This window comes from Rana temporaria, chromosome 4, assembly GCF_905171775.1.
Source record: "Rana temporaria chromosome 4, aRanTem1.1, whole genome shotgun sequence".
Taxonomy (NCBI): Eukaryota; Metazoa; Chordata; class Amphibia; order Anura; family Ranidae; genus Rana; species Rana temporaria.
Window position 1 is genome coordinate 97,942,444 of NC_053492.1, and position 20,267 is coordinate 97,962,710.

Sequence of the window (20,267 nt, forward strand, 5' to 3'; positions counted from 1 at the left end):
AAAAACACGCATTTCATGTTCAATGTCTTGTTTAGGTTGTGAGCTCCTGAGAGCAGAGTCACCTCATCATCTCAGGCCCCGTACACACGACCAGTTTCCTCGGCAGAATTCAGCTTCCGACCGAGTTTCTGGCTGAATTCTGCCGAGGAAACTGGTCGTGTGTACACTTTCAGCCGAGGAAGCCGACGAGGAGCTCGACGAGGAAATAGAGAACATGTTCTCTATTTCCTCGTTGTTCTATGGGAGCTCTCGTCCCGCCGAGCTCCTCGGCGGCTTCAGTGCTGAACTGGCCGAGGAACTCGATGTGTTTGGCACGTCGAGTTCCTCGGCCGTGTGTACGAGGCTTCAGTCTATCCGTAATTGTCTGTAAAATATTGTATTTTATTTTTTGTCAGAAGTGTGATATGATAATAAAAATACAGCAATGGAAAGAAAAAGTATAATTTCTGAGATTTTACTTTTAAAGCTTTCCACTTGTATATGTAATACACAGCCTACAACTACAAATGGCTCAGTTACTGTACTGTCCCCAGTAAACAAAACTCGCAAACTGTCAAAATGCATAAATGCTCCATCTCTCAAACTACAAGCAACTAAAACCCCATTTCAAAACTATTCAAATGGTCCCTTTATTGACCACCACTAAAATAGATAAATAAATAAACAAACAAAAACACCCATTTTAGGTATGTCAGTTTGGGGGAATGAGCATTCATAGGGAGTCTACAGTACTGCCCTGCCTAACACAATGGCAAGGATGTGTATACTCCAATGCAGCTGCCTTTGCAGCTTAGGGAGGGAAGTTGACGAAGAGTTAGGCCCCGTACAAACGGTCGGACAAAACCGATGAGAATAGTCCGACGGACCGTTTTCATCGGTTCACCGCTGAAGTGGCCTGATGTGTGTACATACCATCGTTCCAAAAACCGATCGGGTCAGAACGCGGTGACGTCAAACACACGATGTGCTGAATAAAACGAATTTCAATGCTTCCAAGCATGTGTCGACTTGATTCTGAGCATGCACGGGTTTTTAACCAATGCTTTTCTGTACTAACCATCGGTTTGGACCGATCGGGCAGCTGTCCATCGGTTGGGTTTTGAAGCATGTTTTAAAATTTTGGACCGAAGGAAAACAGACCGATAGGCTATACACACCGCCAGATTGGACCGATGAAACTTAACCTTGGTCCATTCTTATCGGTTTTGTCCGACCGTGTATACGGGGCCTTACCAAGCAGCTCAACCTCTTGTTTTTTTGCCCCCCAACTGCAAGTGTAGACTACACTTTAATATATCAACTTGTCTGAAGAAAACAAGGGAAGAGGCGCATCTGGGTGTAGAAGTAAGAACAATGGGCCAAATTCTCAAAAAGTCTGCGTAACTTAAATTTCAGCAGTTAAGTTACACTGACTTAAAATTTCTACCTAAGTGCCCGATCGTCAAAGCACTTAGGTAGAAATTTCAGGCCGTGTAACTTAAGTGCCGCCGTCGTAAGGCGGTCCTCCTCTCCTGGGGGCGTTTAAAATTTAAATGAGGCGCGCTCCCGCGCCGGCCGTACTGCGCATGCGTGTGACGTCATTTTCCCGACGTGCAGCGCGCGAACGTAATTAACGCCGGGCGGCTTTGAGAATTTCGACGGGACACTAAAGTTGCGACGGGTGAAAAAAAAAGACGCGCCGGGAAAACAAATGATTATAAAAAAAAATGACAGCGTCGCTCAGCATGCATTCCTGAGAGGGAGAACTCCATGCCAATTTTCAAAGAAAAAAACGGCATGGGTTCCCCCCCCAGGAGCATACCAGGCCCTTAGGTCTGGTATGGGTTGTAAGGAGACCCCCTCACGCCGAAAAATTGACGTAGGGGGAGCCCCCTACAATCCATACCAGACCCGTATCCAAAGCACGCTACCCGGCCGCTCAGGAATGGGAGTGGGGACGAGCGAGCGTCCCCCCCCCTCCTGAGCCGTGCCAGGCCGCATGCCCTCAACATGGGGGGGTTGGGTGCTCTGGGGCAGGGGGGCGCACTGCGGGCCCCCCCACCCCAGAGCACCCTGTCCCCATGTCGATGAGGACAGGACCTCTTCCCGACAACCCTTTCCATTGGTTGTCGGGGTCTGCGGGCGGGGGCTTATCGGAATCTGGGAGTCCCCTTTAATAAGGGGGCCCCCAGATACCGGCCCCCCACCCTAAGTGAATGGATATGGGGTACATCGTACCCCTATCCATTCACCTGGAGGCAAAAAAGTAAGTTAGTAAACACACAACACCAGGCTTTTTAAAATAATTTATTATTCTGCTCCGGATGCCCCCCCTGTCTTCGTTATTAGCTCAATTACCAGGGGGGGCTTCTTCTTCCACTCTCCGGGGGTCTTCTTCCACTCTCCGGGGGTCTTCTCCGCTCTCCGGGGGGGGGGTTTCTTCTTCCGCTCTCCGGGGGGGGCTTCTCCGGACTCCGGGGGGCTTCTTCCATCTTCTCCCCTCTTCCGCTGTTGACTCGGCGAACCCCGGTTCTTCTGCAGCTCTCCGGTGCCTTCTTCTTCAGCGCTGGCTGCCTGCTATGTTTGGCCTCGTACACACGGCCGAGGAACTCGACGTGCCAAACACATCGAGTTCCTCGGCCAGTTCAGCCCTGAAGCCGACGAGGACCTCGGCGGGACGAGAGCTCCCATAGAACAACGAGGAAATAGAGAACATGTTCTCTATTTCCTCGCCGAGCTCCTCGTCGGCTTCCTCGGCCGAAAGTGTACACACGACCAGTTTCCTCGGCAGAATTCAGCCAGAAACTCGGTCGGAAGCTGAATTCTGCCGAGGAAACTGGTCGTGTGTACGGGGCCTGTGTGTTAGCTCGATTTCAAACAGGCAGCCGGCGCGGTCTTCTGTGACGTCAGGGTCTTGTCTTCTGTTCTTCCGATGTTGACTCGTCGCCTGTTGTCGCTGTAATGATGGAAGCGCGCCTTGCATCACATTTATATAGGCATCACCGTCCCATCATGCTCCGGTAGGTACCCACGTGGTGGGTGCACGTGGGTAGGCACCCACCACGTGGGTACCTGCCGGAGCATGATGGGACGGTGAAGAAGAAGGCACCGGAGAGCTGCAGAAGAACCGGGGTTCGCCGAGTCAACAGCGGAAGAGGGGAGAAGATGGAAGAAGCCCCCCGGAGTCCGGAGAAGCCCCCCCCGGAGAGCGGAAGAAGAAACCCCCCCCGGAGAGCGGAGAAGACCCCCGGAGAGTGGAAGAAGACCCCCGGAGAGTGGAAGAAGAAGCCCCCCCTGGTAATTGAGCTAATAACGAAAACAGGGGGGGCATCCGGAGCAGAATAATAAATTATTTTAAAAAGCCTGGTGTTGTGTGTTTACTAACTTACTTTTTGCCTACAGGTGAATGGATAGGGGTACGATGTACCCCATATCCATTCACTTAGGGTGGGGGGCCGGTATCTGGGGGCCCCCTTATTAAAGGGGACTCCCAGATTCCGATAAGCCCCCGCCCGCAGACCCCGACAACCAATGGCAAGGGTTGTCGGGAAGAGGTCCTGTCCTCATCGACATGGGGACAGGGTGCTCTGGGGTGGGGGGGCCCGCAGTGCGCCCCCCTGCCCCAGAGCACCCAACCCCCCCATGTTGAGGGCATGCGGCCTGGCACGGCTCAGGAGGGGGGGGGGGCGCTCGCTCGTCCCCACTCCCATTCCTGACCGGCCGGGTAGTGTGCTTTGGATACGGGTCTGGTATGGATTGTAGGGGGACCCCCTACGTCGAATTTTCGGCGGAGGGGGGTCTCCTTACAACCCATACCAGACCTAAGGGCCTGGTATGCTCCTGGGGGGGAACCCATGGCGGTTTTGAATTTAAAAATTGCCGTGGAGTTCTCCCTCAGGAATGCATACCAAATGCCGTCGCTGGAATGGGCCTTTACAATGTGTGACTAACTTTCCACATTATAAAACCAGCCCTAGTTTTGCGCAGGCAAATTCGGAACTTACGCAGAAATCAAAGTGCTGAAATGCTTTGAAAATCTGCTTAAGTCCTCATTTGCATACGCAAAGCTGCATTTCAATGAGAAATGCCCCCAGTGGCGGATGCGGTACTGCATCCTAAAATCTGACCGTGTAAGTGTCTTACACCTGTCAGATTTTCTGCCCTACTTTGGAAAAAGCCTTTTGAGAATCGTTTCCAAAGTTAGGCACAGAGATACGCAGGCTGAACAGCAGTTAAGTCTGCGTATCTCTTTTGAGAATCAGGCCCTCTGTAATCACAAGATATGTGTACAAGCAGCTCACATTTTGAAAGTGATCAGTAAGTCTTGAATAAGAGTAGTCCCAAACATGGGGGGTGGTCATCAGATTCGCCAAACCTTCTTGCTTGCTGGGGCGCTGATGCTGCTCGGTCCAGGAGACTTTAAGAGCCCTTTCACACTGGTGCGTTTTTGCTGCGTTTTTGCAAAATTTTTGCGGTAAAAATAGCGCTATTAAAACGCTCCAAAAACGCCCCTCTCCATTGAAATGAATTGAAAACGCTGTAAAACGTGGTAAAATAGCGGTGCTTTACCGCTATTTTATCGCTCTGCTATAGGCGTTTCCAGTGTGAAAGGGGTCTTAGGTGGAAAATGCCAGCCGCAGTGAAGCTGGATGCAGAGCGAGGCCTGGAGCGCAGATGTCATGCAGGCGAGGGGGGATGACGTCACTGGTAAGCGACGCATTTCACGAGCGTACAGGCTGAGATGATGTGACCGCCGCGCTACTTCTTCAAGCTTGTCATCCCCCATCGCCTGCACAACATCTGCGCTCCAGGCCTTGCTCTGCATCCAGCTTTACTGCAGCCGGCATTTTCCACCTTAAAGCAGTCTCCTGGACTGAGCAGCATCAGCGCCCCAGCAAGCAAGAAGGTTTTGGCGAATTTGATGACCACCCCCATGTTTGGGACTACTCTTATTCAAGGCTTACTGATCACTTTCAAAATGTGAGTTGCTTGTACACATATCTTGTGATTAAATTGTTCTTACATCTACACCCAGAGGCGCCTCTTCCCTTGTTTTCTTCTGCAGATCTTGGAACATGGTTTTTGTTCCCCCTTGATGACAGCCCTGTGTGTGAGATTCCCTTGTTATCATTCTCCCTTGGCCCTTGGACTTTTTTATATAGACTTTTAATAGACTACATATTGTATGGATTCCTTGTTTTATTAATCTTGTTGTGCTCAAACCCATATGCATCCAAATCCATGTTACTAAACACTGTGGGATAGCTACTGATCCATTTTTTTTTGCACGTTTACTTGCATATTCTATCAACTTGTCTAACTGTGTTAGTCATCACAGACAGATAGAAACAGAATTAAACACATCTTGTGATAGATTGACATGAATCCTATATAAAAACTGGATAAATAATTTTTTCACCAAAAAAGAGAATTTGCATAGGAGCAACTTACATTCAAATCTTGCCTTCTGTTCTCTTCAGTAAGGATACAAGCTATCTCATATGGATAATGGTTTTCATTTTTATAAATAAATGGGGAAATCTGAGTTTTATAATTCAGGCCATATAAATTGTGCATTCTGACATCAAGGACTCTCCTCTAGCTCATACAAATCATAAAATAGGGTATTTTAATTCTTTGCATTGCCATATGGGTGACATAGTAGTTTGCCATTTCAGCTCAGTTTACATTCTAAAGGTATTATGACAACTATGACAACTATGAGTAGCATATTGGAAATGGAATTGTTAAAATGTGCTATGTCATAAAAACCTTCCGAGGGATTAACTAAATTCTCACTAAATCAAATCAAAAGATTTAGGTTGGTGTGTCCTGGAATACAATGACACTCAGCATTGTTAATGAATCCCAAACTAACTTAGTGAATATATAAATGTTATGTTCACTGTGCTAACTTACAGCTGAAAGGCAAACTCCAACTATCCTTTTTTGTTTTGTAGTGTGGTGAAATGTGTCTTCTGTCAAGTTTTTCTTTCACTCCATCCCCACTGGCATTTTTCCTTACTTCCTGTCCCAGTGACGACACAGGAAATGAGAAAAATCTCCCAACTCGAAGTTTTATCACTTTCTCAGTCTACTAGAAAGTGCATTTACTGTCTTATTTCCCATCAAGAAGAAGATAATTTCTCATGTATATGCAGACCAAGCTTTCCAGAAAATGTGACAGGGGTTGGGGGCCAATCAAAATTTCCAGGGTTGTTTAAACAGTTGCAGTAATTTGTTTATTATTATTTTAAAAGAATACTAAAATTGAGTGAAGTAAATGTTACTTGTGCAAGTACCTTTGGAAATATTATGATTTCTGACAACCCTGGTCACTTTTACGAGACAACTTGATCAGTATATATATATATATATATATATATATATATATATATATATATATATATAAAAAAAAATCTAAATAACGGAATTAAAACATAAAAAAAATTCTGCATAATGAATAGATTTATTACCTTTATTAACTACATAGTTATTAGAATTACGTTTTTTATGATAGTAGTACTGCCAATTCTCAAACATCAGATCTCAGCTGGAGATTCTCAGGCAATCAGCAGCACAGTTTGAATTGAAATCTTCACATTTATTGGAGATCACATGACCAGTGGCCTAAAGGCAACTGTACTGAGACTTATTTTTCAATAAACCATTTGTAAATAAAGGCACTCTACAACATTTGTCACATATAGCACATACACTGAGGCCTCGTACACACGACCGAGGAACTCGTCGGAAAAGACACATCGTTTTCCTCAACGAGTTCCTTGTTAGACTTGTCGGGGAACTCGACAAGCTTGCTTTGCGTACACACGGTCAACACAAAATCTCCTCGTTCTCAAACGCGGTGACGTACAACACATACAATGGCAGGGGAAGTTCGATTCCACTGGCACAACCCTTGGGGCTACTTTTGCTAATCTCATGTTACTGCGTGTTAAGTAAAAGTTTGGTAAGAGACGATTTGCACTTTTCAGTCTGTTACAGCGTGACAAATGTGTTATCTCCATTACAAATGCTCCTTTTACCGAAGGTGCGCTCCCGTCTCATACTTTATTCTGAGCATGCGTGGGTTTCTTAGCATACACACGCTCGCGTTTCTCGTTGAAAACCAGCCCGACGAGGAACACGACAAGGAAATTGAGACTCCCGTCGAGGAAAAAGAGAACTTGTTCTCTTTTTTCCTTGTTGAGTTCCTCGACAGTTTCTTAGATGAAAAACATACACATGACCGTTTTCCTCGGCAAAAAAGCTCTGCCACCATGTTTCTTGATGGATTCTATTGAGGAAAACGGTCGTGTGTACGAGGCCTCAGGTTCAATCCCTGATAAAGTCACACAAAGTGGGGAAATATGTAGGGATAGGAATGTGATTTTTAGAGCACTAGGGCATTTAAATTTGAATTCAAATTTCCCAGTCAGTCAGATATTAGAGAGTTTGCAAAAACAGAAATAGAGAAGGACATATTGAAAACAAATAAGAGAAATATCAGTCAAGAGAAAGTACAGCAGAGAGTGATATAGCAAGTAGATACATTTTGGGAATGGTTGGTTGATGCTAGTTTGGATAAGGCAACAAGAGAACTACTTGAATTGAAGTCTGATGGAGCAATGTGTCCAGTTGGGCAGGATGCGAGGGATTGGTGAAGTGCATCATACACCAACCAAATCTATGAATCTGTAGTGTACAATTACTGGCTTTGGAGGAGGCATGGAACACCAGTTTCTATAAAACAGGTATGTATTTAAAGAGGAACTCTGGCCAACCTTCACATTTTTTTTGCCCCGCTTACCTAATGGAGGTATCTTCACTTTATAGATACTCACCCATCCGATTGAACCAGCATTGACCCACTGAAATCATCTCATGCCTGGCCACTGCTCCGTCCCGCGCTGCCATGTTTTATCTGACATCATCAAGAGGCTTGCCAGCTCTTCCAGGTTCAGCAGGCAGGCCTCTTGATGATGCGCCAAAAGGCCCACCGCCTCCTCCTGTTTTTCAATGAAAGCCTATGCCTCCTAGGATATGTGACGTACATATCTTGGGAGGCACAGCGAGCAGTGTGCGCATCATGCATGGGGAGGACTTTCAGTAGAAATAATATACTTAAAGCGGTTGTAAACCGCATATATAATTTTTTTTTTTTTTTTACCTGCAAGGCAAAATGCATAATCGGCTAGTATGCACCGCATAATAGCTGATTATGAAATACTTACCTCAAAACGAGGTGAACAACACTTACCTGGTTCACGCCGAGCGAGATGTCATCTTGCTCCGGCGTGTCTTCCGGGTATCGCCGCTCCAGCGCTGTGATTGGCTGGAGCGGCGCCGCTCCAGCGCTGTGATTGGCTGGAGCGGCGATGACGTCACTCCCGCGCATGCGCGCGGGAGATTTAAAATCGGCCGGGTCCGGCGGCTGCCGGATCTTCCGCCGTGGATCCCCCCTGCGCATGCGCCGCCCGCATTGCGAGGGGAATATCTCCTAAACCGTACAGGTTTAGGAGATATTCTTTTTACCTACAGGTAAGCCTTGTTATAGGCTTACCTGTAGGTAAAAGTGCAAATTTAGGGTTTACAACCGCTTTAAACAAAAGAAAACAAAACTTGTAGTCAGGGTGGTAGGGTGTGAATTTACTATAGGTGTGCATTAAAACACTGGAGCTATTTTAGTATAACTTGGCAAATCATACAAATAAATAGTTTTTACTTTATTCTTGTCTCCTACCTTTCAGGTTATATTCCCTGTTTAATGGCAAATAGAGGGTCTGCATGCTTATGAGTTAAAGAAAGTATCCTCTTTAGAAAAGCATGGAGACATCAGCAATCAGCAAATGCATCCAAAGGGTTTATGGGGAAAGCAGAAACGTAGGCTAGTTTTATCTCTTCTTCTTGCCTTCAGGTTTTCTTTCTAATGAACTATACTCCTGCCAACCCCAGCTGCTTCTAGGAATTGCTGGATTATGAAAATGGTTGGTTATTTTGTATGTTTATGATAAAAATGCCCTTATATAAATCAAACCGGTCAGGTAAAAAAATTTAAAATTAAATAACATCCTACCTACCCATTAGAGCCTTGCCTTAATGTTGCAAGCCCTTACCTGATAGTTCTGGGGAGGGGGAAACATGTGACACTTTCCTTGTCCTTCCATAATCAACTGTTCAGTGCCCAAATAGCCAATGGCAATGATCAAGCCCTGCTACATGGGGAGAAGGGAAAGTTACTAGCAATGTGAAATCTAACAGTAACGGGTTTGATTGTTGTTTGCCACCATTTCTGTAGACAGCACCAAGGAATGGGGCACCTAGCAGCAGTAATAATGGTATGATCAGGCAGCACCATTGATTGTTGTTTTCCACCATTTCTGTAGACAGCACCAAAGAATGGGGCACCAAGTAGCAGCAATAATGGTATGATCAGGCAGCAGAGGTTATCTAGCACACAGTGGAAAATGATTTTATATTATTTTATTTGGCAGGAAAACTCTTTTGTGTCTGCCCCCACCCTCTGTTGTCTTAACACTGCACTACAGAAATTAGAAAATACTATGGGAAAAACGTATTAAAAAAAAGTCTTCCCTCATGTTTAGGCTTAGCAGCAGACTCAAATTTGTAATTAAAAAGGAGAAATTATATAACCTGTCTGCCTATTCACATAATACACTATATTACCAAAAGTATTGAGACTCCTGCCTTTACACGCACATGAACTTTAATGTCATCCCAGTCTTAGTCCGTAGGGTTCAATATTGAATTGGCCCACACTTTGCAGCTATAACAGCTTCAACTCTTCTGGGATGGCTGTCCACAAGGTTTAGGAGTGTGTCTATGGGAATGTTTGACCATCCTTCCAGAAGCGCATTTGTGAGGTCAGGCACTGATGTTGAACGAGAAGGTCTGGCTCGCAGTCTCCGCTCCAATTTATCCCAGAGGTGTTCTATTGGGTTAAGGGTCAGGACTCTGTGCAGACCAGTTAAGTTCCTCCGACCCAAAACTCACTCATCCATGTCTTTTTGGACCTTGCTTTGTGCACTGGTCCAAATCATTTGGTGGAGGGGGGGTTATGGTGTGGAGCTGTTTTTCAGGAGTTGGGCTTGGCCCCTTAGTTTCAGTGAAGGGAACTCATAAGCAGGGCCATCTTTAATATGGTTTGGGCCCTGGGCAAACATTTTTTTTGGGCCCCCCTCCAGCTTATTTTGGGGCTGGCTGGTTCACATGTATGTGTTTTGGCGGCCCTCATTTGTGCAGGCACAGCAGCCCATTGATTTGAATGGGCTGCCATGCCTTCGTTTCCTGCAGAAAAAAGGTACATTCAGCATTTTAAAAATACAGTTGCCTTGAAATCCATTCTGCTTTTGCACCATGCTACTTACCTGCAGTTCTTGCACACACAAACGCACTGTGTTTTTAAAAGTGTGACCTAAACGTCTAAAAATGCAGCAAGTTTGACAGTGCTGGAACTGCAGATAAGTCACAGTAGACAGCAGAATGGACAGACAGTGCTGTATTTCAGTGCTTGATGGGCATAGGTGTGCCGTGTGTAGAGCCTATTACATGAGGCATGCACTTTTATTTGCAGGAAACGCATGCCAAAACACATACATGTGAACCAGCCAAGCCCAAAATAAGCCCATCAAGCAGTTAAATACAGACAGTAATGCCGTGTGCTCTCAGGCCTTACTCAGCCTGGACTACAGGCCTGGTCTGTGATTTAAAGAGTTCCTCTATTTTACACATGGCATGGCATGGGGTCCCATGGTGCTAAAGCAGAATGGACAGACGGTGCTGTGACCCCCATGCCATGCCATGTGTAAAATAGAGGAACTTTTTAAAACACTGACCAGACCTGCAGTGAAACATCAAATATTATAACTTTGGGCACACTCTACAGAAAACTTCTATTTGCATAATATATTAGCAAACAGTGACATACCTTGAGGAGCAGGACATGAAGAAGAAGTCAGCCTTTTGTAGATCAAACTGGGGATGCTCTAAAATCACATTCTAATTCACTTTTATATACAAGCAGCACCCAGTGGCAGGAAGGGAGAAGTGCACATCTAAAGGGAAGCCAGGGGTGCTGTACATTTTAAAACACTGGGAAGGGACACTGGCTGCGTGCCGCTGATGATTTTCAGCGCTGATTTGTGGGCAGCACAGGGGCTTAACGGGCGGCTCTGCTTTGGGCCCCCAACAGTGACAGGGCCCTGGGCACCTGCCCCCGTTTGCCCTATGGTAAAGACGGCCTTGCTCATAAGGGATCAGCATTCTGAGACATTTTGGACAATTTCATGCTCCTAACTTTGTGGGAACAGTTTGGAGATGTCCTTTTCCTGTTCCAACATGACTGCACCCCAGTGCACAAAGCATGGTCCATAAAGACATGGATGAACGAGTCTGGGGTGGAAGAACTTGACTGGCCTGCACAGAGTCCTGACCTCAACCTGATAGAACACCTTTGGAATGAATTAGAGTGGAGACTGTGAGCCAGGCCTTCTTGTTCTCATGAGTGCCTTACCTCACAAATGTGCTTCTGGAAGAACGGTCAATTATTCCCATAGACACACTCCTAAACCTTGTGGACAGCCTTCCCAGAATAGTTGAAGCTGTTACAGCTGCAAAGGGTGAGCCAACTCAATATTGAACCCTATGGACTAAGACTGGGATGCCATTAAAGTTCATGTGCGTGTAAGGGCAGGTGTTTCGATACTTTTGTTAATATAGTGTATGTGTATCTCTGTAACCATATAATGACCATATTTAACAAAAGACCTCCTTACAGGTAGGGATCAAAACTAGAGGTAACTCTTGAAAACTAAGTGGCATTAACACAGGTATGTACAAAAAATTCCAACCAAAAATATAGAAATGTTGAAAATCCTTTAAAATTAGGACAAATTTTTCTCAAACTACGTTAGCAGATGTGCATATTCCAGCAGGCTCACCTAGGTAACCCATGTAATAATGAATCCTATACAGTTGGAGATGCCATACTTACATAATATTTTCAAATGTTTGAAGAGTACTTATAAAAGGTAATAAGTATTTATTACATAACCAAAAAATGTATATGCAGCAATGTATAAATCAGAATAAATTGTATAAATTATTCGGTAAGGTGGCTGCACACAGTTGGTTTCTCCATGATGTATCATATGCATGCCCCTTTCTTATTAGAGTGAACTTCTGTTGGCAATTGAAACGCAAGAGACAAAACAGGCAGCAGGACAGGGAATCTGAAAGAATAAGCTATCAACAGATATCATGTACTTACTATATTCTGGGTCTGCTGATAGATGGCTTGGGCCCAAGTATAGCATTGTGGGATGGCGGCAAAAGGCATGCCAATTGTCAGTCATCAGACGGTGGAGAAATTTCGCTGCTGCTCTCGTCATTCTATTTCTTTATTTTCACCATATCAGAAGTTTGCTCTAAACTAATAAAACAAAGGAAGGTGGTCAGAATTGTTTACAACATTTTTTTTAGAAGTCATACAAAAACCATGAACTCAGTGAGCAGTTATTGGCTGAGTTTTTTTAAGTGCTTTTAGCTTCTTTTTTGCCTTTAGCTTTTTGCAATTGCATTCATAAAGAACAACGGAAAAGCCGCGAGTGCCGTGGATTTCTCTTTACAAAGTGAAAATATACTCTGCATATTGAACAATCTTTATTCATTTAGTAAATCAACCCTTAGGGGTCATAGAAGAAGGAAAATAAATATATCTTGTTTGCTATTTTTTATTCCTGGTAATGATAGGATATTTTATTTTCCTTAAAGTTAAATAGCTAGATTCAGGTAGGCAGGCGTATCGGTGCGGCGGCGTAGTGTATCGTGTTTACACTACGCCGCCGTAAGTTAGCGAGGCAAGTACATGATTCACAAAGTACTTGCCTGCTAAGTTAAGGCGGCGTAGCGTAAATCGGGCGGGCGTAATGTCGCCTAATTCAAATTTAGCTGAGGGGGTGTGTTTTATGGGGGGTGACCTTACGTGATTGACGTATTTTACGAACGGTGCATGCGCCGTCCGTGTACATATCCCAGTGTGCATTGCGGCAGAGTACGCCGCACGGTCCTATTGGTTTGGACGTGGACGTAAATGACGTAAATCCCTATTCGCGGATGACTTACGCAAACGACGTAACATTTTCGAATTTCGACGCGGAAACGACGGCCATACTTAACATTACTATTCCAGCTATTTGATGGAATAACTTTAGGCCTGATAATGCGTTCCGTAAATGGCGTATCTGTACTGCGTCGGCCGGGCATACGTTCGTGAATAGGCGTATCTAGTGATTTACATATTCGACGCCGACCGCAATCGAAGTCTAAAAATTACACTTTAGGATACGACGGTGTAAGACACTTACGCCGCTCGTATCTGAGCCTAATTTAAGTGTATCTGGTTTCCAGAATACGCTTAAATTAGCGCCGGCGCAAATTCAGACTTAGGCCGGTGTATCTACTGATACGCCGGCCTAAGTCATTCTGAATCTACCTAAAAGTGTACATATGTAAGGCAAGACCATGGTGTTACTGTGTAAACTGAGACATTTGGGTTGATTTACTAAAACTGGAGAGTGCACAATCTAGTGCAGCTGTGCGTGGTAGCCAATCAGCTTCAATCAGCTTCTAACTTCAACTTGTTCATTTAAGCTTTGACAAAAACCTGGAAGATGATTGGTTTCTATACAGAGCTGCACCAGATTTTGCACTCTCAAGTTTTAGTAAATCAACCCCATCCTGGCAAGCTCCTTTAAAATGTTTGCTACCATTGCTAAATGATCAACAGTGAAAAGCCTTAGGTTATTATTATATTACTAGACAGGATTTATATAGTATCACAGTGATATGGGTTTCCATATCATTTATTAAAATCTTTGCCACTTGAGTCATTGAGTCATTAGCTTAAAACAAATCTTCACCCTCAAAGCAGTCTTCACTCCAATCCAACCCTTCTTCTTCCTTTTCTGAAATAGCACTGTTTTTTATTAATTTACCATTTTTTTTTGTGTTTGGGCCACCCCTAGGTGCACATCATTCATTTACTCGAATGACATACACTGTGCTCCCTTTGCCTCCTGGGATATGTATGTCTCATATCCTAGGAGGCATTGTTCTTCATTCAGTAAAGGAAGAGAGTGAAACGTCTGATAATGATGGCAAAAACAAAAGCAGATCTCAGAGGGACAATGCTGGATCCGCTTTGTGGGTGAGTATCTGAACTGTGCAGAAGACAACACCTGGTAAGCAGGGGTTAAGATCCACTGAAGATCTTTAATCAACACTGCTACCCATAGGGTGAAGTTAATACAGTATTACACCACAACATTACTGCAACTCCTGCGGACCTAAACACAATCTGTCAGTGTTTGTAGTATAGGTTATGGATTACACTTATGAGAAATTTTGGTTGATTGATCCAATCATATCAGTCACAAGACCTGTCAAAGTCACAAGACTGTCTCTTCCCCAATCTTATTTCTGACAACAAATGTTCCGTGTGAGCTTGTTGTCCGAAAATCCGACTGTGTGTATACTCCATCTGACATTTGCTGTCGGAATTTCCCGACAACAAAAATTTGAGAGCTGGTTCTCAAATTTTCCGACAACATAAGTTGTTGTCAGAAATTCCGACTGTGTGTACACAATTCAACGCACAAAAATTCTATGCATGCTCGGAATCTATTTGACGCATGCTCGAAATCATCGAACTTCATTTCTCTCGGCTCGTTGTAGTGTTGTACATCACCGCGTTCTTGTCGTTCGGAATTTCCAACAACAATTGTGTGACCGTGTGTATGCAAGACAAGTTTGAGCCAACATCAGTCCGAAATGTATCCACGGTTTTGTTGTCGGAATGTCCGATCGTCTAGAAGATAGAACTCCATGAAGTACCACAGGCTCAATACTATGGCCTACATTTTATGAAGGAGCTGAAAATATAAGTAACGTTATAAAGTAACATTGTGTAATGTAACAGAGAGTGGATAGTGATATCTGATCTCGTTTATAACTTGGCCCCTCAGGGTCCTATTTCTTTTTGTACACAAAGGGCCCCTGAACACTTGCAATCACTTCTTTGGCCATAGTTACTCCTATGTTTTCTGCAGTGCACCATAAAGCACTAATCATTGTTCAGCTTATATAATATGGAAGAAGCAAAATGTTTGTGAAGAAAAATATAGGTCATTAATAATTTGTTAGATGAAAACACGTAAAAAATATTCATTGTCTTGTAGGATCCCATCAACGAACAAAATTTTGATGCCTACGTGACCACGTTGACGGACATGTACACAAATCAAGACCGCTATCAGAGTCCAGAAAATAAGGCACTCTTAGAAAACATAAAGCAAGCCGTAAGAGGGATCCAAGTGTAAGCAGCTGCTGTTTTGGTGAACTCATGCTCGAACAAAACAAAAAATCTCTATAAAATAAGGATGCCTCTTGTTTTCTGCTGCTGTAAGCTACCAGAAAAGTGTTATATATTTATTCATTTTGAGACAGTGTTATGCTTACAAGACTTCATGATGATTTTATTGTCTTGCTTTAAAAAAAACACAAAAAAAAGAAATAGTAACTGCTGAATAGATTTTGAATACATTCACATTTTGTACGTTTTCATATAAGCTAACATTGTGTGATATGCCATGTAATGTTTATAGCTGCTAACGTATGCACATTTTTAAGGTAAATATATTTCTCAAAAGGGAAGCTGATGAAGAAAATCAGAGTGTAGATTTTTTTATGCATTGGTGAATCAGTGTTTTAGTATATCAGAGTGGATAAGACGAAATCCATTGGGAAATGTCTTGCTGTTCAGAGACATTTTCTTTAGGCCTCCAGTTGCAGGAATATTTTTGAGGACAGAAAAATCCATCATGGTGCACATATTGTTTCACAGCAAGAAGCGATGAGGAATTGACTTTTTTTAATAAAGTGGAAGTTGGGTTTTTGTTTCTTTTAAGGTTGCCCGAAGAACTTTGGAAACAATATTTTTTTTTTCAACTCTGTGGATAGGACATTGGAGAAATGTAAGATATACAAAAATATTTTCTTGCTGTAAGACAAAATCAAGCTATGAAAACCTGCGTGGAAAGTCAAAGCAGCTTAAAAGCACTTTTCATTCATAAATAAGCATCTACTGATCTCAATACGGGAACATCCATTGCTGAACTGTATCAAAAGTGGACAATGAGATAAATCCTACTGATCTTTTTCAAACAGACTTTGGAGAAATAGCCACTACTCACTCTTTCACTCCAGGATTGATTCATTTCCCTTTGAACTGCCTGTTAAGTATAAATATACTCGTATTGGATTCCTGCATTTTTGAAAGACACTATTTTTACTACTTTTTTTTTTATTTGCTTTTTTTCATTGTCCTTTCGTTTCATTGGGGGTTTTACAATTAATGCAAAAAAAGAAAAAAGAAAATCTGTTTTTTTGGTCCCTGGATAAAATCCAACAATAGATTTAGAAGAAAAAGTACACCATCTACCTTTGAACATTTATGTCATTTTCAATCATTTTCCACTTTTTTATTTTATTTTTGTCTGTTGTGAAAAAAAAGAAAAAAATGGGATTGTTGCTTGACTGTCCATTTAAAAAAAATGTGACTTGAGTTAAATTACCAAACTTCAGACAGCACTTATCTGTTCTAAATTGTAATTGTTACAATGCAGATTTTTTTAAACATTATTTATTTTCTTCTAAACAACTGCACTAACTGTATGCATAAGACCACTTTTTAAATCATGTCAAATATGTGTTGTGTTTATAAAAGATGTCAAGAGGATTATTATTTTTTATTTAAACTGCATATCTTTTTTCCTTCCATGTGTTGTTATGCAGAAAGTACAATGTACTTAGAATTTTGCTATGAAAAAGATGGCTTTTTTTAAAAAATAAAAAAAAAATATTTTTAGCAAAATAGGACTTACAGGGTCATTGTCCCCACAATGTGCCAGTTGATAATTTGCACTTACCTTGTCCTATATATCCATAATATACGGAGGTGTGCAATTTTTTTTTCTCTGTGTCTATAGCCTTTGTGACACTAAACTCGGAACAAAAAAAGAAATAAATAAAAAATACAAAAAAAGATATACTGGAAGCCATGATGGCTATTTCAATAATATCGCTAAGGGAGGTTACAGGGATCTCACAACAAATATTCTAATACAATACTCAACCTCGGTATATATATATGTATAAATATATGTATATCCCAGCGGCACTTTATACTCTACACTGTACAAAAGCTTACAGTTTTCCAGGAGGACTTTAATAACTAGCTGGGAATAGCTTATGTAGTTACTTATGGGGGCTTTGCAGTATGTTCTCTGTAAAGGCCTGTCTTTCTGTTGTGCTATTAGTTGTAGCGGTCATGCTCAGAACTGCCTTTTCAAATGCCGAAGAAAGGTGCTCGACCTTCTGCCATATCCATGTCATACTTTGCCTTGAAGTTCTTCTTTCAAGGTGGCCATTGTTAATACTGGCATCTGCCTTTTATCACTGCATTGTGTCTGCAGCTTCTTTGCCAATATAGTAATGCTTTCAGTAGATAAATAGATAGTATCAGTTGGGATTATTATTGTTATCACCTATGTACAATGGAAAGGGATTTTAAGCACAAACCTGCTGCTCATTTAATGGTGGTACATAAAACTGTATCAAATCAAAAACCTATCTGTGACTATTATTATATAGGGATCACAAAAAAAGTGTCACATATTAGAATGCTGACCTTTCATATGGAATTATTGTGAGTCATCGAAGTTTATTTATTATAACTTATTGTTCATATTCATTTCTAAGTTTAATTTAAGTAATCATTTATTAAGACAGAATTTTGTATAAACTATTTATTGTGCTCTCTGTGGAACTGAAGTTTGATTTATTTTTGTACTACACGGCATGGATTTGTTGATGACATTTTAATTTTGCGATAAATGTGTGGAATCACAAGTTGGTGTGATACTTCATTTTTAAATTGTGAACTTTGTACAAATTTTGTCATGCTGGATGTCAACACATCTTACTCTAAATAAAAAAAAAAAGAGGAAAAAAAAGCAATGTGTTGCCACATTTGTAGCATAGTGTTTCTTGATTTACATGCATAACCCTATTTATTAACAATGCAGCCATAAAAAAATAAATGCTTTGATAAGATTTAAACACTTTAGTTTTGAATTTCAATTTGTTTTTGCAATTCTTTCATTTTGAACTTAGTTCAAAACTTGGTGATATTCATGCCTAATAATTTGCATGTTTTAATAAAATGTTTCATTTGTAAGAAAATTACATTTCTAAGTATTTGTGCATTATCCTCTTCCAAACTGTAGAAAACAGACATGGAGACAACTGGCTTTTGCAACCTGATATCATCAGATTATGCATTTTAAATAATATCTAATGAAATTTATTGGTGAGAGGTCCAATGGATAAAACATATCAGAAGAGACTGTAAGGACTTAATGGGCCAGATTCAGAGAGATCGGCGCATCTTTTAGATAGGCGTAGCGCATCTCATATGCGCTACGCCGTCGTAACATTGAGAGGCAAGTACAGTATTTACAAAGCACTTGCTCCCATATGTACGCCGGTTGTAACGTAAATGGGCCGGCGTAAGCCCGCCTAATTCAAAGTAGCAAGGCAGTGGGTGTATTATAATGAAGCGTGACCCCATGTGAATGCATGGCCGAACGAACGGCGCATGCGCGCGCATGCTCAGAATCACGTCGCAAATACTCCCTAAGATCCGACGGCTCAATGCGTACGACGTGAACCTAACTTACACCCAGCCCCATTCACGTACGACTTACGTAAACAACGTAAAATCCGACGGCACTTCCGACGTCCATACCCTAAACGACTTAGACCAGCTTTTTGGTGGTTTAACTTTATGCTGGAAAAACGCCTTGCGTAAACGACGTAGATTACAGCAATGGGCGCAAGTACGTTCGTGAATCGGCGTATCTAGCACATTTACATATTCAACGCGTAAATCAACGGAAGCACCCCTTGCGGCCAGCGTAAATATGCACCCAAGATACGACGGCGTAGGAGACTTATGTCGGTCGTATCTTGGCAAAATTCAGGCGTATCTCATTTAAAGAATCAGCGCATAGATACGACGGCGCACATTTGAACTTACGACGGCATATCAGTAGATACGTCGGCGTAAGTCTTTGTGAATCCGGGCCAATATGTATAGGAAAAGGGAGGGGGGGGGTGTCATGAATTCATTTTTAAATACATAAATATTAGTACTTTAAAGTGATACTAAATCTAGGACCCTGCATCACTACATCTTTTGTCTCACAGTACACAGAACATGGAAATGCAATTATTTTAGTACCGGTAAATATAAACTGCTAAATACCTTTACTCATGAGCAGCATATGGAAATCTTGGGACTCCTATCAGTGTTTTGCTGAGCATTGGTTAAAGCTTTTAGGAGGAGTTTTCATTCTCTTCTCTGTCTATGAGGCTGCATGACTCCTGACCCTTTGTCTAGACCAGTGGTTCTCAACCTGGGGGTTGGGACCCCCTCAGGGGTCGAATGATGATTTGCCAGGGGTCACCAAATCCTGGGCTGTTTCAGTTCATGGCATGGGTGGTGGGCAGAGACTAGAGGTCAACTGACTGGTGAGGAATGTGAAGTGGGAGGGGTTGGAGGAGACCCTATCTCCAGATTTCGGCATAGGTGTCACTGCTGCGAGACAACCCAAATCAGAGACACAGTGAGTAACACTACCTGTGATTATAGTTACCAATAAAAGTCCCCACTACAGTTCTCAGATTAGCAGATGACCTTGATCAATACATGGGAGGGAGAGGAAAAGAGGGGAAAGAACAGGGAGAGAAAGCATGAGAAAGAACAAGAAACCCAGCTAGAGAGAGGGATGGGGAAAAAACAAGAAATTAGGATAGAGAGAGATAAAAGGGACAGAAAAGAGAACAAAGAGAAAGAGTTAGTACATCCTAAAATGTACCATAAGGGTTTTTAATACTGTTCAAGTGGAAGGGGCTCAGGGAGGGCTAAATGTCCATGGGTTAGGGGCGCAAATTACTGTCTTGCCCTGGGTACTGACAAACCACACTACGAAAATAATTTTTACTGTTAGTGGTTTCCCACTACTTTGGAATTTTTTTTTAAGGGGTCACGGCACTAAAAAGGTTGAGAACTACTGGTCTAGACAATGCTGGTTGGCCCTGTGCTGATCACATGCACCCTCCCAGAAAAAAACGAGAAAAAACTCTCA

General features: G+C 42.5%; 1 protein-coding gene across 1 annotated transcript in view; it reads left to right on the forward strand.

Moving 5' to 3' along the window:
* The window catches only part of MYT1L (myelin transcription factor 1 like), a 639,239-nt gene extending 621,062 nt beyond the window's left edge, over positions 1–18,177 (forward strand). Inside the window, 1 exon segment of the mRNA XM_040348666.1 lies at positions 15,237–18,177. Coding sequence (XP_040204600.1) covers positions 15,237–15,377 — 141 coding nt within the window. The 3' untranslated portion in view covers positions 15,378–18,177.
* Positions 18,178–20,267: the final 2,090 nt, after the last annotated feature.